This window comes from Hirundo rustica, chromosome 5 (assembly GCF_015227805.2).
Source record: "Hirundo rustica isolate bHirRus1 chromosome 5, bHirRus1.pri.v3, whole genome shotgun sequence".
Classification (NCBI taxonomy): domain Eukaryota; kingdom Metazoa; phylum Chordata; class Aves; order Passeriformes; family Hirundinidae; genus Hirundo; species Hirundo rustica.
This window is the reverse complement of record NC_053454.1, coordinates 29,781,419-29,807,696: the sequence shown is the minus strand read 5'-3', so window position 1 is coordinate 29,807,696 and position 26,278 is coordinate 29,781,419. Positions and strand designations below refer to the sequence as shown.

At 38.1% G+C, this 26,278-nt stretch overlaps 1 protein-coding gene across 9 annotated transcripts in view; it reads left to right on the top strand.

Moving 5' to 3' along the window:
* Nucleotides 1–26,278, top strand: part of MTUS1 (microtubule associated scaffold protein 1) — a 115,534-nt gene that overhangs the window by 41,363 nt on the left and 47,893 nt on the right. For 5 of the 9 annotated variants that reach the window (XM_040065769.2, XM_040065765.1, XM_040065766.2 and 2 more), the window contains 4 exons: nucleotides 6,856–7,038; nucleotides 10,783–10,914; nucleotides 12,792–12,881; nucleotides 14,122–14,169. In XM_040065769.2, coding sequence (XP_039921703.1) covers nucleotides 6,856–7,038; nucleotides 10,783–10,914; nucleotides 12,792–12,881; nucleotides 14,122–14,169 — 453 coding nt within the window. Of the gene's footprint in view, nucleotides 1–6,855; nucleotides 7,039–8,284; nucleotides 8,515–10,782; nucleotides 10,923–12,791; nucleotides 12,882–14,121; nucleotides 14,170–25,006; nucleotides 25,464–26,278 lie in introns of those variants that run through there. The other 4 variants (XM_040065770.1, XM_040065772.2, XM_040065776.2 and 1 more) reach the window with 4 other exon arrangements.

Below are 26,278 nucleotides of genomic sequence, written 5' to 3'. Positions count from 1 at the left end.
AAGTCTGGAATGCACCAGGGACTACAAAAAAGGCATAAAATTTAGTTTCAGCCAGTCTTTTTTATGCTTTTCTTTTATAGAGTAGCCAGCTTCTTTTATGGATCCTAAAAGCAGGTTCCTCATACACAGAATTACGCAAGATTATTATTTGCCCTTCTTAGTCCAGATTATTGGGTTTCAGTCTCTTTTTCAGTCTCCTTTATAGCTGTACTAATTAAAGCTTGTGTTAAAAGTGAACTTAAGACTTGCATGTTCCCCTTCAAGAGGTATAGGAAGGAGGAAACTAATACATGGGTCTCCATAGAATATAAGATCTGTAGTCCATAGCATGACACAAAGCTTGTCTATAATCCTTCTTTGGTCATCTTAATCCATCTCCACAGCATAGTGACTCTATATCTCATAACAAGTTCTCTAAACTGGAGAAAAACTTACTCAGTGTATCCAAAAGGTCTTTTGTCCAGTTGATGTTTGTGAAAGTTCAGAAAACAGTGTTAATTGTGATGACCTGGGAGCCTTGCTTTTTGTTGTTTCTCTAGTCACTCAAGTTGGGCTTGCCTGATAATGTTTCCTTTGCCCTCACTTCCTGGACATCCTCAACAGGAATGGTTTGCTGGAAGCTGCCTGGAGCAATATATTTACTTGTGCTGAGTATTGGCCACTAAACTCCTGCCCCAGGTGTTGATAATTCGGCTACAAAATGGTCAATTCACAATTTGAAGCCAGAAAAAAGCCATAAAGTTATGTAATCTGCACGTAGCTTTGTGGATTTGCTTTTAGCCTTGACTACATACACTATCAGAAAAGCTTACCATAACTTTGACACCTATTCTCTTTTGTTACTTTTCATTTAAAAGGAACTCTTCCTGTGGGATAGATTCCGTTTGTGTTTTTGCAAGCCTTTCATAGGGTCCGTCATAAATATGTATTTTGGAATAAAATACTTGACTTTGGAAGTCAAGTTGAACATGAGAAACAATTAAAAGTGAAAGGGTTTTTGTTTATGAGGTAGTATGGGATCTATTGCTATGAATGATTTCAGAGCAAGCTGGTTTATTTATCTCTGGATAGTTTGGATATTGCTCTCTGAGTTTTGAGGGGATGGGGGAAAGAGGCAGAGGGAGTTGGAAATATTTGAGTTGATAGGTAATTCAGATAGTCTACTGGCTTTCAAAAGGGGACATTTCGTCCTGTCAGCTTTGTTTAAGGTGCCGTCAGTGACCGTAGTTAGGGAAATAAATCTTTCACATATGTACCCAGACTTTTTACAGGCAATTTTGTGACTAGCCCCACTGAAGTTTTAGTATGTCTTACCAGTACCAAGAAGCGTGATCGTACTTGCAGAGACTGATTCTAACAGTCAGCATATTGACACTGTCAGAAATGTGGATGTATCTGTAAGAATATTCTCCTTTAGGAGAATAGAATTAGTAGGTGTGCACTACTTCCCTGCAGGGGAATTTCTTGGTGCCTAGTCATTTACTTGCAAGGACATGCTGGTGTGTCTTCAAATAACTCTTTACTGGTACTGCTTGATTCTGAATTCTCTCAGGGTAGGGTAAAGGAGGAGGGAAATATGCAGAATTGTCTTCCAGAAAAAATTTGTATTTGTTTTGCTGCAGTGAGCTTTCCTCTTTCATTCAAGGAACACATCAAGTCCCACAACAGAAAACTTAAAAGGTTTGTAGATAACATGGGTTTTAAAGCTGCAATCTAAGTCAAGCAGAATTCAGTGCCTAACATAGCCAAAGGGTGTGTGGTATGGAAAGCCGAACAATAATGAAAAGCATGATTGGATGGGGTTGGTGGTTTTCTTTTGCCTCAGTTTACCTTGCAGTACATTACACTGCAGTACTGCTAAACAAACAAAACTTTACCATAGCTGTGTTAAGCTAGTGGTTTGCTTTGGATTGTTTAAGTCAGCATGCAGCCTGCAACAGTCTCCTGGCAAAACTGGAGTGGGCAAGCTTTGCCACTGCTGTGCCTGGGAAGCTGGTGTAAAACTCTCTGCTGTCCAGAGACAGGCTTTGCCTGGAGGTTATAAGAGGTGCATGACTGTGCAGAGATGGTCTCTCATGGGCTGCTCTAGTTCAGTCTACAAAAGGAAAAACTTAAAAGTAACTAAATTCAGCAGGCATCATTATGGGCAGACAGGAGGTGAGAGAGCAGGTGTGAGCTCAAACTTGAGGGAAGAGAAGGGCTGTTTCTAGGTGCTAGAGAGGTCATAGTGCAAGGGGGTTGAGAGGAAGTTGAGAAAGGAAGAAGTCTCTGATTGTGGAAGGGTTTAACTGGGAGGAAATCTGCCATATTTCAAAACTGGACCAGATATGGAGGGGCAAAAGTGAAATTGAACAGAAGGCATACATGAGACAATACTCTTCCTCTCCCTTCCACTGACTGAAAACACCCCAGTCACTCTTCTGATGGTAGAATCATTTGAGGGGAAAAAGGGTTCTTTTGGTTGTTGCTAACTGCTGATAAATGCTCTGTAGTAGGTGATCTGTTCTCCAGTTTTAGTCCAAGAATGCTTAGCTGCAAGGGGAAGAACATGTGAACACTACTTGCATTAATACTTACACCCTAGTTATATTTTAGGCGCTAGCTTATTGCAGGTTCCTTGCTACCTCTCTTAAGGATTGTAGGGGAATGTGAAGAATGCTGTGGAAGTCTGTATCAACTGAGAATTGAATCTTGCCTTAGTATACAAACTGTTCTCTGACCAGCTGTTATGCTCTAAACAACTAAATTTCTCTCCTATAAATATTTCAAAACCCAGAAATAACTTGATATTCCCTGTTTTTGTCCATGTTTATGTTGAACATTTGACCATTCATAGATAGCAGCATAATGTAACTGTGTCCTGCCTTTTTGGTAATTTTGGTAGTAATTTGAGACTTTAAAAGGGGGAGATAATTCGAAAGACATTACCTTAGAATTATGAAACATATTATAACCACCCTTCCTTGAAGGAACACTGATACATGTATAACATAACAGATAGTATAGTCAGTAATGCTGAATGGCTAATCAGGCAAACTGGCGAGCTTGCAGCCATCAGAAAACTCTTACTATTGCTACTCCTTTACACTGTTTAAAATGGCAACCATAAGCACTCTTACGCGTATGTTAAGTTCAGTCCACTGGAAACAATACTAAAGTCCAGTTTGTCTTTCCATTATTTAGTTGCTCTTTTCAATAGATGCTAAAAAATAGCATGTTTTCTTCAAGGCTTACTCCCTGTGCTTTATCAAGACATTCTACCATAGGCTTAGACAGGGCTTTTTCACCAGCTAAGAAGTTTAGCATTTTTAAAACAGGGCCCTTTAGATTTTTAAACTCACTGGGGAAATCAGAAATGCATAAAGAAAAAATCCAAAATTCAACATTTCCAAGAGATTAGGCATTGAAGGTGGTGTTAGCTGGTGTTTAAACAAAATGGTGGTGTTAGCCTTAGGTTTAAACAAAAGCAGCAACAACAAACGGTATCCTTCAAAAAGCTCCTTTTGTACTTAGTGTGCCCAAAGTTTGTGTTTGGAAAAGGCTTCCAACTACTGATTGCCAGGTATCGTGTAGCTCTGTGGATGTCAGCTGCTCAGTGTTCAGCTCTAGATGTAAAACGTGTTGATATGTTTTGAAATGATGGACGTGAAATTTTAGAATTTGTGAATACGTATTTGGCTTTAGAGTCTGCTTCATGTGAACATTATGTCAATGTGTGGGTTTTTTAGGCTCCAGTGCTGTTTAAAGGAAACCTTAACTTTTTTTTGACAATAACCACCTATGATGGATTGATATGAAAGGATGATTATTTGAATAAGGATATGAAAGCTGACTTAAGAGCTTCTTGAAGAATGAGCTTTGTTCTTTGCTTATTTCCATTCCAATACAAGAGAGACTTTAACATAGTTCAAGTAACGTGGTTGTTGCATGGAGACTTTTTTCTAAAAAACTGCCAACACATTAGTTCACTGTAGAGGAATGTGGTATTTCTGGTATCCCACTTCAGTGACTAGATTAAATAACTGATGAAAGCCTGTTACTCTGATGCTACTGCTTGTTGTCTTATATCCTGCCTTTATGCTCACTTCCAATGCTTTTGTTTGTATTCCATATCTTCCTGCTTCTGTCTTCCAAACCTTTGCATTTAGTTCTGTGTAACTCCTTTCTTAGGGAATGGTAGTTACGAAAAAACATTTAAAACCATTAGTTGAAGTAATACCTAGAGTAGTTGCTTAATGATCTTGTGTTGTGACTTCCATTCACCCTCAAGCTGGGCTTTTGAAAAATGTATTTGAGTGCTTGAGTAATTACTTCAATAGAAGCATCATAGGAAAGTACCAACCAGCAGAAAAATCAAGAGAAAAGGTCATCTGTTTGATCTGCTTTTGAAACTGGACATCCTAGAGATTGCTGTGCTCACTGGATGGGTTTGAGTTCAGAGCCCTCCCACACTCTAGCCTCTGCAGAGAAGTTGGTCTTGCTGCAGATCATGTATAGAGAACATGCTGTACTAGACAAGACTGAGATTTTCACATGATTACTTGGACCTCTCTTGAGTGAAAATCATTGTGAAGAAAACAGGATTTTGTTCCTGTGTGTTTTGGACTGGATGAATGAGTCCAGCACAATAGCAATCAAGAATGTTACCTTCATCTTGAGTCAAATGCAGCTGATAAAATGCATTTGTTCCTCTCTCTGCCTTTTGTAGTGTAGAACTTTAACTCACTAAGTCATACAAACTTAACACACAGTGTTTGTACAGTGACACTTTTTTCTGTTTTTTTTTGGGGGGGAGTTGTTTGGGTTTGTACCTTGTTTTGCTGGGAGGCTATTTAGAAAAGGAATTCCTGACTGGTTTGGATTAGTTATTTTTCCTGGTATGTTGACCCGTTAATGAAATAAGACTTTAGAAAACACTGTGGAAAGTTTTATAAAGCTTTCTGGTTTGTTCTATAACAAGCAAATGTGACAGAAACTTTTTTGGCTAAACACATGAAATTATTTCTGTTACATCGAGCTGTTTCAGAGGTGTTTTTAAAAAAGTATGAATTTGTGATTTGTGGTGTTCTCATAGCACAACAAAGCTTGTTTGCTTTTTAGCATGTTCCATGTATTCAATTGCCCCTTTCAGTAACTTTCAAAAAATTCTAAAATATGGCTGAGAATTTTGTCTCAGACGTTTAATACCAGGCTACAGTAAAGCTATATACAGAATCAGAGTTTGGCATAGTAATGGCAAGTACTGAGTGCACCTGTGACGAGAGGTCTGATGCAAAGCTTGTTTAATTGCTTAATGAAGCTTGCATGTTATATTCTGTGACCAGTAATACGTAATATGCTAATACAGGTTTAGTATATATTGTAAGTGAGGTTTCTCTTTTGTTTCTGAATTGATCTAACTGAGGGAAGTACCTTGGTCATACCTTCCTTAACCAATCCTGTTCCTGGTTTTGCGTACTTCATACAGGATGTTTTGAGACAAGTTAATCCTGTCACACCACCTACTGTTGAAAGGCAGACATTGAGCATGTTTTTCTTGTTTAAGCCCTTAATGTCATGATTTCCTGGATTTGGTACGAGTTGATGGTTTCTTGGTTGTTAGTATTTAAAAGTAGAAATCCTGTAGTAAAACTAGTATTGCTTAAGGTGAAATTATTAGATAATCTTGTCATATTTTGGCAGTTTTCTAGCTTAAACAAGGTTGAATGTTGTTTACAGTGGAAAGAATAAAGGGAAGGGTATTCCCTTTCAGTAGAAATTTGATTGTTCTAAGTCAAATCTGAAACAGTGTAGTTGCTTCTTTTCCTTTAATATAAACTGTCAGCCTTGAAAATGGCAGTGACATAAGAAGTTAACATATTTTAGACAGTTTTTCTTACAATAAATAATAAAGTATTTTCTAAAAAAAAAGGGCATTTGTCTTCCATATCCCTGTTTTTTGTACAAAAATTTCTCTTATCCATATTCAGAAGGCTCTATTAAGATCTTGATACTGGAGCTGACAGGAGTCAACTCAGAGCTGGCAAGAGAAGTCTTTGTGTGTATAACTTCTCTGGGCCATTTAAATTTTAATCTAGGTACACACTTTTCAGGAAATAAACGAAAAGTTTAATTTGTCTAAACTCAGGTTTTCTTGTGGGAAGTGTATATTCTTTGTTAGTAGTGCAAGAGGAGCTCCTACACCTACCTCCTGTATAGGTGCTTTTCCTATTTCAGCTTAGCTGTTGGGTGTTTGTATTCAACAAGTTCAAATGAAAACTGGACAAAATACAAAAGTGTTTCTGCACCAGCTGGCCATTAAGAACTTGGTTTTGGAAGTGCTGTTAAACTAGTTCTGTAGAACTACTCAGTTTTCAGGATATTATATGAGTACAAAGCTATTTGATGCTCTCATGTTGTCTTATTCTTTGAAAGGATATTAGCTTTTAGAGTGTTCTGTCAAAGAGGATTGGGGTTGTGAATCTGTTTTGGGGAGGAATAAACAGAAGAATCCTTTCTTAGATTGTCTTTGAAATGGAGGTTATATTTTTGTGGGATTGCCAGTACAGCGAACCATAATTTGAGGTAGAAAAATGCACAAGAAGACTTTTTCTATATGTGCAGGTGTCTGCGCTGAAGGAAAGTCTTTTAAGCTTTTGACTTGTTTCTAAGGTTTTAAGTCCTTAGAACTGTTTTTCTGCATTTACAGCACTTTTTTACCATGTCAGTAGGAAGTAGATTAAGCCATTTTATATGGATTTTTACTGTGTAAATATTTGTATTTGTAGGCATACATGTAAAAGAAGCAATCCTTTAAGCTTCTTTCCTACTCTTTCTGTTCTTATTTCTCCCTCCTCTTTCCTCGCTAATTGACAGGTGTAGGATCTTTGCCAGGAGAGAAACATGCCTCCGTGAAAAATTCTCCAGCCTCATGGACTGGCTTTGGTAAATCCCTTGCCAAATCCAAAGTGCCTGTCAAAAGATCAGTGCTTGAAAGAACACCTAGCCTCTCATCAGTCAGCAGTGCTCAGAGTGAGCAAAGTCTTTTCAGCACTAATTGTAAGTATATGTGAGGGTTATGGCTTATAGGTACTGACAGGTACTCTGTTAATTCTGATTGTACCACTTAATTAGTTCTAGGTCTCACTCTTTTCGCCTCTTACAACTTTCCTTTTTGAGACGTACTGCCTGAAGCAGCTTTGAGCCCTGGATTTTGGCAACTTCTCTTCCATCCTGAAACATTACATAACCAGCTTGTCTACTTAAACAAGACTTTCCTAGAGTTTACATGTAGTGTAAAGTGTCTGAACAGAATGTTTATTTGTCATAATATTTGGAACAGTGTGTTGCAGATTTTTTGATGCTAAATGTTTTCTTGGACCGGTTTATATCTGCTTTCAGAGTTTTAGGACAAAATACGTAGATGAAATTACAGGCATGCAAGTTAAACTTGTTTTAGGAGATAATCTTTGCATGGGTAGACTTCTGTAATTTCTAAGGTAGCTGTAAACATTGGTGTATGACCTAACCAAGTCAATCTTGATTAAAATTAGTGAGAAAAATACCAGGACTTGCTTTTTCTTGAAGTTCTACAGCAGTTCTTAGGAGTTCTGGGGGAAAAAATATGAAGGAAATAACACAGCTGACTATCAGACATATTAGTATTCCTAGCTATGCATATTCAAATAAGTACATTCAAATATTCTGCTACTATCGTATCACCTGTTATATCTTGAAGACTGGGCAAAGGCCTTTTATTTGCGCCAGATGTCACTTAAATCTGTCTTCAATGGACTGAGAATGAGATCTGTGATTTAACATACCGTGGTTTATATATGCGCATATGCATGCAAACATAACTACATTTTCCCATATTCTTCTCCACACCCCCCCCCCCCCCCCCCCCCCCCCCGTGCTGCCTTCATTAAACTAAAAGCTAACATATTCCTCAAATGAGTAAGAGTATATGTAATAAAATATGCATGTGCCTCTTGCTCTGTAAGGAGATCGGTTCTGATACCGTGACAGCCATGTTGACTTTTGCTGTTCAGGTTTAGGACTGTATCTGGAATTGCTAAGCAGCTTTGTCCTCTCTTCATTTTGCTCCCTCATGTAACAAAGGAAGGGGTCATCGCCTCATAACAAAGGAGTGTATTCAGATTAAGTATCCAAACAGATGACTCTTTATTTAGCCTGATTTGCTAGCTGCTGTCATCTGTTTTGTCCACTGCCTTCAAGCTTACAATTTTTTCCACTCCGATTCACGAAGACCAAGCAAGAGCAATATGAGAGGTTGAACATGGCTGCAGTCTCGTAGACTTTAAGCTTGCTTAGATCTTTTTTAAATGACTATACCAGGAGGACTCCGCAGTTGCACAGAAACTAATTTTTCTCCTGTTATTTTCTTCAATTCTACACTAACACCACCGACTGACTCAAGAAGCCACTATGATATTACCTTACTGACACTGCTGGTAGTGGGGTCTTACAGCTTTTGTATTGTTCCTTTGTTAGCCACGTTTACTGGGAAGAGAAGTAGGTTGTATTCTTTTTACTTCTATTCTAAAGCATGTATTTTGTTTTGTAGAGGTTGGTAAATATATGGAATGTTTTGATCTGGTAATTTTCTGTGAGATTATTTTTCTTTAGAGAATTTTTTACACTTGAGAATTATTTATATCTAATAGTCAGGTTTTGTGAGTATAATGACTTACATATTAATTACATGTAATCTTTAGTGAAATTTTTATGACTTTGAATCAAATTGGAAAGAACTAAGGAATTTACTTTTTATTCTAATGCTAAGTACAGTGCTGTTCTTGTTTTTTATTCTTTATTGAGTCTACTATGCAGTAATGTCAGAAAAAAAATTTGTAAAGCTGAAGTGTTTTTATGAAATTGGTGGGACACACAGAGATCAGAATGGGAGGCTTAATGCTTTGTGTGTCATGAAATGTATGACAAACTATTGCGATCCTGTCAACAATATTAAATCAAAAAGGCACTTGGCTTGCTTGGACTTTGTCTTGTGTTAGCAGAGAAAAAAAAATGACAAGAGAGCATTTCTCCTGCTTTGTCAGCTCAGCCTTTGTTATGGGATGTCCTTGGGTTGGTAATTCCATGTGGCAGCATTAGGGCTTGTTTTTGTTTTTTAGGGTTTTTTTGTGTGTGTGTAATGAGCACTTGAACTTTATAATTCTTTTCTCTAAAATAACTTCTTATTTGAGAAGTTAAAAAATCATGACATTTGAAATGCTGTTGTTACTAAAAATATATTTTGTATGCAGTCACTTTGACCATTGAAAACCAGATTTTTTTTAACAGTAATATCAGTTTTAGTGCTGAGCTGAAAATATCAAAATGTTTAACTCTGAGGTTAAGAAAAAGAATCCCGATTTTAATTGCATTGGAATAATTGCATATATAGTGAATAGTATTTCAGAAGTTAAAAAGCTGACCCTAGCAGTTGACCTGCATCTGCTTTTTCATATAATCAATACTTCATTAAAATTCTTCTAATGAGTTGCATTTTCACATCTTTACTGGTCTGAGATAACTTCATTCCTGTCCATCTTTATTCAGGATTGCAGTAGCTGCTCTGAAATCTGTGAATAAACAGCTTTCAATCCGAAAGTGATCAAACTCTGTATACCTGTGAAGTTTTGGTGGGGTCATTTTGGTTTGTTTTTTTTTTTCTTCCTGCACACAGCCTGCTTAGCTGACTCCAGAGTTTTTAATAGGACCGATTGTGCCGTAACTAGTCCTGCACCAAAAGGCTGCTTGCACACCCAAAGCACTACTTCCATGGTGTGCTGCTCATTTAGAAGAGGAAGTAGCACACTAGTTTGCAGGCTTAACTGCTTGAAGTGGATTCTGAGCAAACATCCTTAATTTAGTGATTTAAAAAAAAAAATTAAAGACTGCTTCACACCTTGTGCATTACTAAAACAAATTGGTCTTAATTATCTAATGTTGATCAGGGTCAGATTCCCACAAAATAACTGTGTTACTGATGTGTTATGTAAATTGCTCCTTGTGTATAGATTTTTTTCTGCAAATATTCAGCTTTTGTGAGTTTAGAGAGGCTCCAACTTCCTTTTTTTAAAAAAAAGATGATGTCTCCAGTTGTGTGCGTTTCTTAAAGGGAAATCCTCTTTCTGTGGTAGAAAGTATTTAGTGGCCAAAAAGCATTTTTTTGAAGTAGTTAACTTACATGGTTTATGCTAGTCTATTTAAAGACAATAAAATAATCTCAAGACTGTATGTTCCATCTTTTGGTGAACAATATTAGACATGTAGGCATGCAGTTGACATTGCCTTTAAAAAAACCAGGTCTCAATAGAACACTTATCTGAGGCAAACATGGTAATATATGACAAAAGCTTCTCCCTTCTCCCCCTTCCCCCATGTGTTTTTTTTGTTGTTGTTTTTCAATGACTAGAGAGAAGAGCAGCATTGTGACAGGCAATTACACAGTGACTTAATTTTTGCTTGTCTCTGGTAAATGCCATGTGAATTCTTAGTCTTTAATGTGTTAGTATATATAATTTTTTTTAGTGCCCAAACCGGTGTCTACTCATTCTGTACTTACTTTAGAAATATTTACTTTTTTTTTCTGGACAACTGAAACAATGTTTTCCCAAAATTGCAGTTTTTTGTTTTTCAAGGAAAATTTTCAATTGTGGCCATAAACTCAAACCTCTTTCAAGGTACTTTAGTCTCTGATAAAACTGACTTGTCTTACAATTTAATTTTCTCTAAACTATATATACCTAGAGCAAATTCTTTGTTATTGTTTTGCAGCTGCAAGTGCCACAGTCATCAGGAATGGAGAATGGCCTTCAAAACCAGCCTGCCAGAATGGCACTTCAGGGCCTATCCCTTTGAAACCATTACCAAAATCTAGATTGCACTCATTGAGGTCAACTCCAAAAGGTATATCAGTCTGTTCATACACAGAGGAGGTAAAATCTCATCAGTGGTGCCTCAAGTGCTGTGAGACTTGATCAGAAGGCTAATCTATTCTTTGTATTGCTGTAATTGATAGAGGTATTTCAGGGAAATTAAGAGATCTGGGCTATGGTATGGCTCAGGTTTGCATGGTACAGAGACTAAATGCACCTCGCTACAATGTAGGTATCATTGCATGGGCTTGCTTTGTTTTAAAAAGAGTTCGTTTCTTTCAGAAAAGTCGGGGCACAGGCTCTGTCACTGCTGGTAATCTGCAGAATAGACATACCCTGATTTTATCCTGAGTGTATGGTTGTTCTTGTCTTTATGCAGACTTTGTATTATGTTCACCCCCATTCGGGACCAAAAGGGCTTTGGGGGATGGGGATATATTTTTGAATAAGTTGTTATTAGAATGTATCTTCTTCTGTAGATCAATGACATTGTCCCATCTTTTGAAGGCAAAAGTCACAGAAACTTAGCTTTTCATGTTGCTTTTTCTTGATATTCTTCTTACGGGCTGTATTAGAAGCTTTAATGGAGACAATTAATTGTGTTTTATCATCCTGTGCTAAAAGAAATAGTAAATGTACTTCCTGACTTTGTATTAAACAAAGGTTCGGGTTCCTATTTCAGTTTGAGCTAGAAACTCTTAATTGGCCACCAGTGTGTCTTCCACTCAAGTCACAAACACCATCTGACAAGTCATTCTCTGACCAAAATTAAAGACATAATGGGAGTAGATAAATAAGCTTGCTGTGTCTCTTTCCTAAGCCCTAGCTGTAATCAGCTTGCTTCTGACCATCTTGGTGGTGAACTGGTTATTGTAATTGGATAAACCTAATTAAAAGCTGTACTCCTGCATTAGACTTAAATTTTAAGCTGGTATCTGACATAGTCGACAATAAATAAGAGATGCCTGCCAAATGTCTTGCTGTAATGACATGCTTTAAAAGAGTAAACAGTGGAAAGAAACAGAATTGGGCACAGATTATAAGTCACTTCGAAACAAACACAAATCATATGGCTTTCTGACAATCTCATGCTTTTTGTTGGGGTCCAACACATTGTCTTCAGTGACCTGGCAGTGTGCCTTCAGCACCTGCAGGAGCCGTGTGGCCAAAAGAAGGTGGTATTCCCCTTCAGATCAGTGTGACCCAGACTGTGGTGTTGTGTGGTGTTGTCCCAGACAAAGAGGGTTATTTTGAAACTGGAAAGATCCAGTGGAGACTTAGGAAAATGGTTGGGGTCTCTGTCCAGTGAGAAGAGGTTGAGGGAGTTGAGCCTGTGCAGTCAATTACTTGAAAAGGACTCCTATAAAGGTCATGGTGCCAAACTCTTCTCAGCAGCACCAGATCATGTAGCAATCAGAAATGCTTGCAAACTGTAGAGGGGGAGATGCATCCTTGCCCAGTGGTGCCATAGAACTGCCCTTCCTGGAGGTTTGCAGGGCTCATCTGGACAAAAGCATGGTCAAGCTGTTCTTGTCTTAATGGTGACCTGTCTCTGAGCGGGAGTGTGGATCTCTGGCCTCTAGTGGTCTCTTTCAGCCAGTGTTTCCTTAGCTGCATTGTATTTGCTGCTGTTTTGAGATTTAAGTAACTTGGTCTTAGTGCTAAAATGAAATCTTTACTAATGTTTTCTTCTGCTTAGAAGGATTTTAAAACTATCTTTTTATTTCCTTCAAGGTGAGCGCTGGCAAAGCAGAGCTAAGTTTAAATACAGCTTAAACATTCTTGAAAGTTTTTCTTTTTGTGTTTGAATAGATTTTTGGATCTTGTACTTAACTGTAAAAATGTAAACTAAGTCTTAAATTGCTGACATAGTTCTACTTTAAAGTTCATCTAAGCTTTTATTTTTAGGAGCCAAGACCAGGTCTGCTTCACTGAACCAGTGCACACCAAAATTGTCTGGGCCTCTACACTTAGCAAGGAAAGTTGGTGAGACTAGAGGTAATCAGCTGTTGGGTAGTCATTTTTTTTTTATTTTTCTTGTATCTCTCTGTTACTCTGAGAAGGAGCATCTATGCTTTATGATTTCAGAATAATTGAGATAATTGGCTCATTTTCTTTGCAGTTTCACCATATTGGACACTGGCTCTGCAAAGTTCTGTTCCTTACCAATTTGCTTTAGGAACATTCATTCTCTACTGTCTGCTTGAAACTTGTATCCCATAAGAACTAAAAATACATGATAATTAATCTGTCTGTTAAATGATGTTCTGTCACCTGCTTATAAGGTTGTATGCTCGCAAGACACAGTGTAGACTAGATTTTGCCAAGTTTGTGTTTACTTTAAGCAGGAGTCTTGTTGAGAGCATGCTGATCAGCTCTGGCTGTTGAGGATATTTACTCCACTTTATGTTTCTGTATCAGATGTTTGTTTTATCTTTAACTTCAAATTAAAATTAATCCTTTTTGCCAGAGTGAATCAAAAGAACAGACACAAACCTTTGGACAAGCTTTTTAAAACAAAATTTTCACACTGGGAGCAAAGCTCTATTTGCAAGGCTGAGGCGGGGGAAACAAGTACAGTGGTAGTACAAAGCAGCTTGTTTCCTGATGAAACCTGTGCCAGAGGATCCACACTATTCCTAAAGCCTGTGGAAGGGTGTTGTCAGAAGACCTTTTATGAACTTCTGCACATGACTTTTGCACTTACACTCAGCAGTCTAAAAGATTGCTTTCATTCCTTCAAAATAATAAAGTTCGTAGGTCAATTTTCACATAACTGTTAAATAACACAGTAAGGGTGGGTTAACTTTCTCAGTGCTTTCATTTATATATAACTGTTAGCACATTGGAGAATGTTGTTAATTTATTGCTCCTCTATACAAATAAAATAACTGTAGCATACAGAGAGAAAAAAATTGCTGTAATCCCGGTATAGATGATAGTTTTTCATTGCCTGTGGTGCTCTTTGAATGGGTGAAGTGAAACAGTGCTACCTGACTTAAATATAATAATTTTAATGGGATAATTGTAATTTGGAATGTGTCCTGCGTTTTCCAGTTTCTTATAATGCTAAATCTTGCTGTAGATCATGCCGTCAGCATTTCCTTCCATCACAAGAAGGAAACTGAAATTGCTGCATTTGAGGAGCTTATGTGGAAAAAAACCCTTGAATTTAAAAACAGGCATCCCTTCTGCTCCATACTAGGTTGAAGTATAATTGTTTGTTTCCTTTCTGAAGGTACTCCTGGAAGAAATGTACACCAAAGCCTATCTTGTTTGGGTCCTGGTGAGTTTTCTGAGTGCATTTTATATTTTCTATGGTGCAACTCAAATTAAGTTTGTACATTATATTAGTATATTGGTTCTTTTCTGGGAAGAAGAGATGCACAGTGGATAATTCTGTAAACTATCACTGACTCTAGTTTCAAGGAATATGGAAAAAAGCCTATTTTCCTGGGTTTTGTCTATTTCCTGTCTTCTGGCTACCCAAGTCTTTAGACTATGCAGTCTGTTCTGTTCCTGTTTCTAGTGGAACCTAAAGAGGTTTAAACTGTATGCAAAAAACCAGTATGGAAATGAAACTTGGGTGTAATTTTTACTTTTTAACCAAAGTAAGTAATGAATGAATTCATGTGTTGCAGCTTTAAAAAAAAAGAAAAACAAAGAAAAACAAACAGAAGAATCCCTTCCTTTTCTGGAACGTTCATTGTAGATAACCTGTTGGTGTGAGCTGTCTTTATGTATCACCATATTCTATGTTTGTATAAGAAGTTGAAATTATCAGAGCATGTTGATGTATGGGTCTGTTCATATGGCAGAGGGAGAAATCGCAGCTGATTAAGTGGCAGATGGCGTTTCAAAATCTGGCAGAGTTTTAAGGACTTCATATTGGGTTTGTTTTTGGTGTTTGCGCCAGTCAGGACACCTGCTGCTAATTTCTGTCTGCCAAGAGACTGAAAAGTCTTCAGATGATGCTTCTACTTGCAGCAGTTTCCAGGTCTTTTCAAGAGAGTTGGCAGTCTAAATTGGTTTCCTGAGAATCAGTGTGTATTTGTTGAATTAAAAACTACTTGTAATTAATTACTCATTGAAAAGCCCTTTTTGAAAGATACTGAAGATCATCGGAAGGTCCTGGGTCCTGTGTCCCCTGAGTGAACAGCAGATGTCTTTCTGAGAGACATGCTGTAACCAAGCAGATGTTGTAAATTCGAGTCTGAAATTACTGGGCAAATCAGTTCTGACCTGTTACTCTGGTATGGTGGCATTATTTTTTTAAATTTCCTGTAGACATAACACTAATGCTTTTGTCTTTTACTCTCTTGGGTGTCAAGTGTCTACATATTAATTGTGGCAGAGTACTTCGATATTTTCTGTTAAGCGTCAGGGCTTCTGTCAGACTTTGCCCAAAGTGCTTGTTCTGTTTGTTGCTTTTATTGATACTCGGCTGAACTAATGTTAGTTTAGGTAAAGCCTCATGCTGAGTTTCAAGAGCTCAGACCTAGTCTATTGTATAAGCATGTAGGGGATGATTCCGCTAGCAACATAATGTCTACATCAGCTCCATTGAGGTAACTCCTAAAGCAATAAAATCCATTTCTGGACTAGAAACTAAAAAAGTAAATTCCTCTTAGGCTTGCTTACGTTAGTCTCAAAATTTAGCTTTATTTCCCCCTAAATTTAGTGTGCACATTCTCTCTACTTTCCAGAAAAGTAGTGTACCCTCCCCTTTTTACTGGTTTAGAAGTTTGCTTATGATTCATCTTTTCTGACCTAATAAAGCATGTAGCTACATAACATTGAAGTGTGGGATTTGATGCCTTAAAAACACAGCCATAAACTCCAAGTTGGCTGTAATATTTAGCAATATTTTATTAAATGCTCTTTACTCATACTTTTGCCAGTAAAATATCTGTGCTTCAGTTGAACTGCTTACTGTACTGAGTCAGTTTCCAAAACTGGAGATGTTAGACATTCAACTTAATACATTTCTAATTTGTACAGAGAATTAGTATAATTTCCCATTTATGAATGCAGAGCTCTCTGGTGGAGTATTTTGCATTTTTAAGAAGTTTTTTTCCATCCTTACACTTGCAGATAGTTCTTACAGAATAAAAATACTGTGTGACCGCTTGGATATTCTTTAGTACAATGTCTTACATTTTAAGAAAAGACAAATGATCTTTTTTTGAAGTGAACTGAAGTGATGCCAGCCAGTACCATGTAGAATGAGGCCCACTATCTTCTTTTTTTTTTTTTCTTTTGGCTTTGATATTATAGTGAAGCTTTGTTCTGATGACTGCAGCTAGTATAAAGCTTGTGTTCTTTTATTTCAGTGCCATAGTTAAGTCTACAGTTTTTAGCCTTATCCAGTCAGAAGTTCCAAGCTCCCTTCTATTTCCTGTCCATGTGCCCAGGATCTAATTTGTAACTAATTTGTTACAGTGGGACTCTGATAATGGATTACAATATTAAGGTATTAACTAGGTGTCTATCTCAGTTGTTCATGCTGCCTTTCACATTTCTTCAAGAATGAAGAAATAGCAGGCTTTTCTTGATATGCTGTCTGTTCCCTTAATGTTGTTGCTGTTTCTCCGTTTTCCATTAATTTACGGCAATGATGCACAGCCAGAATCTGCTTGACGAAGCAAGCCACAACATACTGTTAGTGTGCCTGTAAAGCTGGACAGACTTTCCCATTTGCAGCTGTTCGTTTCTTGTTTGTGTTAACACATTCACAAGGCTTCTTTTTCTGAATTCTGTCTTTTTCAGGGATGATGTTCAGTGCATCAAATAAATTCTACAAGTTCTGTAGTATATTTCTTCAGCACTGGCTTTAAAGCTAGGCCAGAATTAACATCTTGGGAATAATGTATTTTATAGTTCTTAACTTGCTAACTTCAAGTAAAGATGTTCATGAGCACTTACTGTAATGTCTTAATGTAAATATGAATAAAAATGTTGCATCTTATGAGATGGAATTTTGAATTAGTTGTAAAAGTGCCTCTAAAAATGCATAAAGTTAGTGCTATTTCCTTTTTCCTTCAGCCCTCCCTGTAGAAAAAGCTAGCTGTGTCTAATCCCTCTGTAGTATGTTACAGTGCAGTGCATGAGGATGCAGTGGGTATTCACATCTCAGGTCCCTCTTATTGATCAAACATTAAGTTACAACATAGTAATCTTTAAACCTACACAAGCCAAGCGAAGCAAATATCCTGTTTGGCAGTTCCAAAGATAAAGCAATTGTTTTGGGATAAAGCATGTGAATATTTGGCTTATCCTGTTGTTCCATGACCCTGAAAGGGATCTGTGGTGTATTAGGGATAACAAGTTACAGGTGCGGCATAAGACCCTTGGCAGGACCACAGCAAGGGCAACTGATGGATACACCTATAAAGTGTTAGTAAATGTGAACAGTCTGATTTATGTTGTATCTTTTAGCACTGTGATGGAGTATGCAGCATAGGATTGGTTACTAAAGGCTGTAGAAGCCCTGAATACCAAAGAAGCTTTATCAAAAAATGGTACATGCTCAATCACGGTATTCTGTTTTCTTACTCTTTTAAAGAAAGGATGTTTGTTTTAGTTAAGCTGTTTGTGACAAAATATAGCACTGGAGAAGGAAGAAATTCAGTCAGGGGGCTTTTTGCAAAAGTGAGCAATAGTGCTGATCAAGCTCAAATGGAAAACTGAGGTGTAAATATAGCAGTCCATGAAGTTGTCCCTTGGAACAGGTTGTTAAAGGTGGGGTCTTGCTCTCCACCCAATCCCTTATACTGGGATAAGATGCTTTTGCTAACAAAATACTCTGGTTCAGACAAAAGATGGAGGCATACTTTAAGGTTCAGTTTACACCCCTTGCTTTCACACACTTAGTCACTCCTGTTGAAACATGAGAGGAAACAGTTCTTACGTTGTAGATTCTTTGATACGATAGGTTACTCTCAAAATACTTGCACTTTCTACATCTGAAAAACAAGGATTAATGTTTATCACACTGTGATTATGCCTTGACAGCAACAAAAAAGACTTAATGTTTTAAAATTATAATAAGTAATGTGTCACAATGTGTGTTTTTTTTTAAAAATTGAGAAGACTACTCTGAGGTTTGATGCACATTGTTATGAATGCCAAATACTTAGGTTTTCAGTTGACTGTGTGCGGTATTCAGCAATGTATGGCAAATTACCCCAACTGATGAGGGATATCTAGTCAAGTAACTCGTTAGGGCTCTGTTTCTCCATTTGTGTCTGATTAGAAGATGTTTTGGGATTTATTATTGATTGGGGAGTGGTGTGTATTTGCTTGTAAGAGTTTTTGCAAGTGTGGAAGAAACTGCAGGCAATGGTGTTGGAGACTTGAAAGGCCCTGATAGGTACGTGAACATACATGCCCTGGCAGCCAAGAAGTCCAGGTCTTCCACATAGCAAAAGTGGGACTTCTGACTAGCTCTAAGTGGGAATTTCAATACAGATGTATTGGATAGACTGGATTCTCAGACTCTGGTGTTAAGAGCTTCAGCATTTGTAAATAAATTGGATTCATCAGTTTTTCTGTCTGTCCTTACCTCAATAAGAAAAGCCAGGAAATCCTGCAGTAGAACTTGGAACAGTTTTGCATGCTCTGGGGTGACGCAGATTAGTACAAGATTAGATTCCGTATTCATTTAATGTAGTTAATGTTTTACACAGTGGAAATTCTGGGAGTTGAACAATGTAAATTAATATTTTCCCTTCATCCCTTGAAAGGCAGCAGACATCAGGCTTAAACCTCTTTTTGCAGATATTTTACTGTGGCTGGACTATTTTCTTGCCTTCCTAGCTGCAATAAAAAGCTGGCTATATTCTTTTTTTAGATGTTTCTTTCATTCATGTGAACTATGAGGACTATCCGAATGACTCAATTGTCTCATGATCTAACCTTAGAATACCTTGAGGCTAATGCTCTTATAAACAGACAGCAAAGCTCCTGAGTAGCTACTGCATGTGAACTATGAAAGCTGGCATTTGTTTTGCCATTTCTATATAAATAAATGCATATAATCTAAATGTATGAATTGCAGTTTCTTAATGTTCCTTGAGGACTCTCATATCATTCATATCATATAATGATATTTATTTTGAAGAGTCAATGGAATATCTATAAACCTGAAATAATCTTTGAAACACAATAGCTATTGCCTTCTTGGCCAGATTTTTCCACAGTTACTAAATAAAGTGTAGTACAACAACTGGATCTAAGGATTTCTTTTCTTGGGTGAGAACTAGAATGCTTCAGAAGTCTTCAAAGTGAGATGGCTGGTGCTGATATTCAGAGAATGCCACTATAAACTCTGAAGTCATCTGTTTTGAGTGGGGTTTTTGGATTGTTTTTATTTAAACAAATGGTGTTTTCCTAATGTAATCTGTTTGTTAGTATAGGCAGTAGGATGCAAAAAACTAGAAGTACGTGACGACACAGTCTTAATGTATTCCAGAACTGGTTCCTTCAGCTAAGTCTATCAGTGTATTTGTTTTTGTGTTCCTTGTGTTCTTCTCAATCTTCTGAAAGTTAACAATTTGGGAAAGTTATCTGTTGTTCCGTGCTAACAATCAGCACTGTTCTCTATGCCTTCAACAGATACTTTTACAAAAAACAAAGGAATTTCAAAATCTCAAGGCTTGCTATGGAGTACCATATGAGCCATCTCATTCAAGTGATAGTGGTATTCTGTGTGCAGTTTCTCAAGTTGATGGACTGGAAATGTTGGGATTATATTTAAAATCCCAGCAATGAGGACTTGGTAGGGGTTTTATCTGTTTTGCTATCATGACAGTCATTCATTAAGGCCTTTTGTAGCCCAACTGAAATAGTTTTCACCTTACAAAGTCTGTTTCTTCTGTTAGTGATTTTTAAGTAAGGACCTGTTTTCTGGATTACAAGTTAGGTATTTCAGACTTCTTTGTTATTATTTCGTTCCAAACTTCTGTGAGAACCTTACTCTCCAGCTCTGTACATCCATATTCCAAACAAGTGATGATGCAGAAGTATGCCGGCTTTCTACAGCAGGAATGTTTGTAGTTTATTTCTATAGTTTTTAGTCTGTTGTGGGGAGGAACATCAGTGGTTCTCTTTCCTGGTATTTATTTTGATGTTTCACAATAACAAGCCACGCAGGAGAACAACACAGAGCTTTGGTTTTCTCTCATTTGTCTAAGTATTGGATAGGCCAGCTGCTGTGTGAGTAGAGAGAGCAGCTGAAAGGAATATCTACAGATTGCATCAGTTCAATCCAAGTGATACACAGAGAAAACTCCCATGTTGGGAGCTGGAGTTCATTGGACCTGGTTAAGGGCTTAAGTGGACACAATACTTGAAAGATAATTTAGCTGTCACGGAAATGTGAAACTCATGGTCTTGTGTCCTTATGTCAAGGATGGTTAAACAACTTGTACATGTGCCTTTTCTGTCTGCTAGTCTGGGGTAATGGAGAGCATACAAAGCCCACACAAGTAGGCAAAAGACAGTGAGTTATCTTGAAAGTGCTTTGTGCTCTCCAGATAAAGCACTAGCATGTCTTAGGACATACTTGCCTAAATTGACCTAATTTGCAATATTTCTCATTATTAGAGGCTCTCTGGGTATTGTTGTGAGGCCATGGATGAAATACATGTGCACAGTGAATATAAATAAGTATTGTATAAATAAATAATTAATAGGTCTGTAGGCTGTGGGTCTAGTTCAAGCATTTATTTTTCCTCTGTTGCTTGAGGTTTGAACTCACAAGAACTTATGCATACACCTACCCTATTTCGGAATCACTGCAAAGAGGTGGTTGTGAGGTTTTTTTCACATCTGGCCAGATTATTGAAGTTTCAAATTTTAGGGTATGTTACCCTAATGATGGTGATGTTGTACAGTGTTGTAGAGTAGTAGTTCTGTAGGATTTTGGCTGAGGAAGTCTACCCAAAATGCCATTTTGAAAAGGACATCCTGCAAATGCAGTCCCTTAAATCAGAAGTTAATAAAATCATTCTTGCAGTGTTCTCAATTCTAAAAGAGTGTAGATAATGTGAATACCACTGTTGCATGAGGGAGACACACATCAGCCTGATTCCTGTATCAGTTTGCCTGGGAATCCATTGCAGCATCACCTTCAGTTTGACAGGCTGCTGAATTTATAATGATTAAAAGCTTCTGTGTACAGAAAGAAGAAATGTAAATTATTTAGGATTTTAGTTCCTGCTCTGGGGAAGGAAGATGTTTCCTTTTTTCTTCAGGAGAGGATTTGAGCTTAAAATTAGTCTTGAAGCTGCAGTTTGCATTCATTGTGGCAGCAGGTACTGTTGCCTACAGGATGATTCACTTTTCAAACTGGCACACTGGCTGTAGCAAGGTGATCACAGGAAAGTGGAGTGGGAGCAGTCATTTTCCAGAAATAAAAATCAGGACACAGATGACCCTTTGGCTCTTAGTAGGTTCCAGCTTCTTCCATCTCTCTTTGCATAAGCAATCACCCTTCAGTTCTTCCTGGAGTAAAGCATGCCAGTAAAATCCATCTGCTCTGTGCTGCTCTTGCTGTCTTGTGACATGGAGCCAAGTGTCCTTTACATGGGCTTAGATATTCTCTAAATATCTAGCTCCTGGTTTAGATTTTTATAGTGAGATACTTACCTGTGTTCCAATGGCATTCTTAGTGATTGTTAGATGAGGAGAGAAGGAAAGGGACAGCAGAAACACAGACACTGTGGATTTGGCCTTGTGAGGCTGAAATGAGATACCAGTCCATTTTGCTCCTTTTTTACGTTCCTAATGTTCCCAGGGAGTGGCAGATATACTAAATCTGCTGGGGTTAAAATAGGTCTGGCCCCTCCATCAATCTGATGGTGTCATCAGGTACCGATGCATTTAGCAACCCAGACTGAATTACGTGATCATAACAGGATTGAGCCCCTTTGTCCGTGTTGGTCACAAGTTCTGCCCTTGGAGTCACAGGGAAGCCAGCAGTAAGATGCTAGAAAATAAAATCTGTCTTGTCCTTTTGTCCTTTGTATATTGCTTCCTATTTTATTCTGCTCTTTTCTGTTGCTGTTTTCTGTCACCCTTCTCTAATGTCAAGAAGGAAAAAGACCTATCTGTGATCCTCATGTTATGCATGAAATGTAGACAGTGTATGTTCCCGGCATGCTCTGTTAAAGTCCCATGGATTATGCCCTGGCTTTATAGTCTGCCAGCACAAGGCCCTGGATGACTATCATGGGAGTGCAGACGGGAGTGGAAGGTGCTGTTTTCCTGAGCCAAGCAAACCATGCTAGCACATGCACAGCCACCACAGTGAGGTATACTGTGGTGTGAGCTCTGGAAAGATTATACTGGAGGAACCTCTCTGCAAGTTAAGTCTCACCTGGGAGCTCTTAAGACTGGCATGGGCAGTCCCCTTGGTGGCTACTGTCAGAGCGCTCTGAGCGTTGGGTGCTAGATGACACTAGATGAGACATGCATCCTTTGCTTTTTATTAGTGCAGTCAGGTCTGCTTCTGGATAACAGAGACTTGTTTCTGGGGTTTAACAGAATTAAAGCTCTAGGGGCTAGAAAGGCATTTTTGTCAAATCAGAAGGTTTTTTACAAATAATATATCTATTTCTTCATGGCCTATTTTCACCCAAAGAAAGAGCAGGAAAGAAGAGGCAGTAAAAGTATTATTTGTGTTTCTCTGTAAGAGGAGTTTTGGTCTTTGCTACAAGGATTTTGAGGTCGATAGAGAGCTTTTGTCTGCTCATATTTAGTATTGATGATTTATTCCTTCTGCAGTTTTCAAACTGGTTCATTACATCATGTTTGCCCTGTAGAGATTATTTGTTCTAGCTCCTATCCCTAGGAGGTTTCAGCAGGGTCTTCCATCTTGGCTGGTTTTTCAGCTAATGAGGAGTTCTTTACCATTCTCCTAAGCACTATTGCAAGGATGAGGAGAAGTGGTGAGTTGGTTTTTTGATGTGTTTTGTTGGCTTGTAGTGGTTTAAGGGTTTTTCTTTATCCTGATTGGGCTGTTTCCACCTTTTTGAGAGCATCAGATTGGGAAGGTGAGAGAATATTTCCTACATTAGGGCAGTTCCCTTGGAGAAATGTGGGAACAGGAGGAAAATAAAAGGGAGCTCTTACGGATGTCCTGGCAAAAGTGTAAAACCTGATGTGGCTGGGTGCTAAATTATGTTTGAAGACTGGCTTTAAGCCCAGTAAAAATCTCAAAATGCCTTAATTAAGAAAGGATTTGACAATAATAATCTAATATTTGATGGGATGTGCTAATGAACTGTGCATGTGTGAATACACAAGTCTACAATTAGTAGCGATTGTACTGTGCTGTAAACAAGCCTTCTGAGTTACTGCTCGGTGTCGTTTTCAAGCATCATAATAATGCATTCCAGAAAGGGGCAATATCTTTGATAATAGTATTGGATTAGAAAAGAGTCTGGAACCCCAGGCTCTTGGAAAGTTAGATGCACACACATTGCTTGTGTCAAAGCTCTTCAGACTAGAAGGAATAGATGAGGTTTTGTAGCAGTAATGACATGCATGCCCTGCTGTGCACAGAGGCTGCCCTGGGAACCAAACAAAAACCCCTAATTTACTGTCTTTGTCCTTATTTTGAATGGTTTTGTGTGGACTGAAGATGTATTATAGTACTTCAGAGTTGGTGTTTCATCAGTGTGCTGGGAAATAAATATTTTGGTACCTGCTTTGCAAACATGCTGGGGTATTCTCACACAGTCTGCTGTGGAGGTTGCCTTGGTGGGTCTGTCTCGGTGCTGCGCTGCAGCTCTTCTGCTCTACATACAGTGAGCATCTGCTTCACTGTCACTGCACCGGGCTCTGTGTGACGTTAGAGATACCCGGATACAGCAACAACATGCTATTTTTAGTTCTAGCTGATGTGGAAAATAGGCTCTATGAGTTTAAAGTATTATGCATCTTGAGGAAGTAAGACATGCTATTGAAATATAAAGTTTAGATTTGTGGAGGTAAAGAGAGGACAGGTAAGGCACTGCTGAAATGAGACCTGACACTGTGATATTTCATTCAGCTTATACCTGCTTCAGACTAAGCTGAGTTAATTGTTTCTGGAAATAGAAAAACTGTTCAAAAGTATTGGTATTAGAGAACATTGGCTGGGGTTTGCTGAAGTGATAGAAATGCAGACTCAATGAAAAAGTACCTAATTTTTTTGTCTCTAAAAAATTACAAAGTCTGTGGAGGCCAGCTCTTCAAACAACCCCAGAGAAGTATGAGCTGCCACTATCTTGTCTCCAGCAATGGCTGAGACTACTTGGGTGGTCCCTGCTGCAATGGCTGCCTGGTAAGACCGCTGATGACCTCAGGAAAAGTGGTGAAATGTTTCTTTCTGCACAGGAAGGTGGCCAGCGCATGTATGTCTAGTCATGGTCGTGGATAAAAAATGTGACATTTTCTGATCTGTAAAACAGTTACTCCTTTATTTTCTAAATTTATTTTTAATTTAATTCTTGCTAATGGCAGTGGACTTCAACAAAGTATATGCAAAACTTTCCATCTCATTAAATAGTAAGAGGAAACTTTTAATATGATTTTTACAAAACTTTTTATATTTTTTATTTGATATCTCATTTCAAATGTGAGAAGAACATCTATTTTGTAATAATTCCTCCAACACTGCTTACTTGCCTCAGTGTTTGGGTGACCTCAAAACCCAGCTGGCAGAGAGCTGTTTTAATATGAATTAATTCCTGAGTCCTTCTCCTCTGATGATAAATGGAAGCATCTGCAGTTTTGAGATGCCAAGCTAAGCAGAATTTCCCTTAAGCAGCTCTCAAATACTGAGTTGTTCTTAGAGAATAGACATGTCTCTGGATTTGTTAACACTAGTAAATGTTGACGTGATAGTTGAAAGAAACAATTTTTAAAAGTGCACCCACAAAAGATTTTTGGAGAGCAGAACTGAAATATGCCTCCAGGAATATTCAAATAATGTTCCTTACAGTCTCCAAAGAAAAATTGCATGGACTGTGACATTGGCGGATGCTATATTCAGCTGGTGAGACCACCCACTTCCTCCTCCTCCTCCCTCCTCATCCTCCTCCTCCCATTTCTCCTTTTCCAGTTCCCAGCCCACAGAGTCCCATAGCAGATTGAGCTTCGGTACTGTGATGCAATTCAGAGGCTGTTGGTTTTTGAAATCACTAAGTCGGTTTTATTCTGAGGACAAGCTTTTTTTTCAGAACATCTGGTGAGGAGAAGCTGCCAGCAGCATTTACGTTGTGGATATCTGCTTTTACCGATTTTTTGCTTGTTTGTGAATAAGGCAAAGGAATGGAGACCTGATTATTTCTTCAAGCCTGTTTTCTTTAGCAAGAATTGCTCGCTTCTGGCAGTAGCAATTTAGAAACATAGTATGTGACAGTACATGGAGGCTGTTTCTTGCTTGTTTGTCTTCCGATTGCACTGAAGACATGTTATGGTCCCCGAAATTTTCCTTATCCAACATGCGCATAAGGCTGACAGCAAAGGGATTGCTTCGAAACATTCGTCTGCCTTCTGGCTACAAGAAAAGCACTGTTATATTTCATACAGGTTTGTGTGTTTTTAATATGATGATTAGAGCATGCATTGAATTAATATCTTATTTACTTCAACAGCATTATTTATTTTATTATATCTATTTTTAGCAAATAAGAACTGTACTGGGCATGAAAGTTTTTGAATTTCAGACAGAAGTCTGACTTCTAAGCAAAGTAGTTTCATATTCTAAGCCTCTGCATGTGTGCTGAGCTGCTTCTTTGGAAGATATTCTGTTTATGAAATGCAAATTGGGATTTGCTCTTTCCTTGCACATATCCAAAAATAGTATCAGGAAGTCTATGCTATTAAATATTAAATACTTATCTAATCATTTTAGTGGTTATCTACTGGGAGCAGTGTCTTTTCTGTGTCTTGATTGGGTGCAAGGGGGGAAGCAGGGAGGGAAGTGGAATGAATACAGGCTGTCATTGTGTGGCTTTCTGTCTGTGGGAAATGTTTGAATACTTACCTGTAGATATGTTATCACAGATGTTGTGCTAAATACATCTTGTTTGCAAGTGGAACAAGCAAACTTTTGTGTCTCTTGTTTCGAGACAAACCTAAAAGGTACAAAGTTTTGAGACCCTGAGGACAAGTGTGTGTATGTGTTTAATTAATACATGCATGCACAAAGGGAACACAACAAACAAAAAAAACCTGCAGAATTCTCAGCTGCATCTGACCTGATTCTTACCTTCAGTGTCAGGCTAAGCAAATAAAGCAAGTTTATGGAAGGTGAGCTTTATTCCAGGACATAAATGTGTTATTTTGGGGGTGAGGTGTGGAAGCTGTTTTTTAGTTTGGGCTGAGCTATGTGACATCTAGAG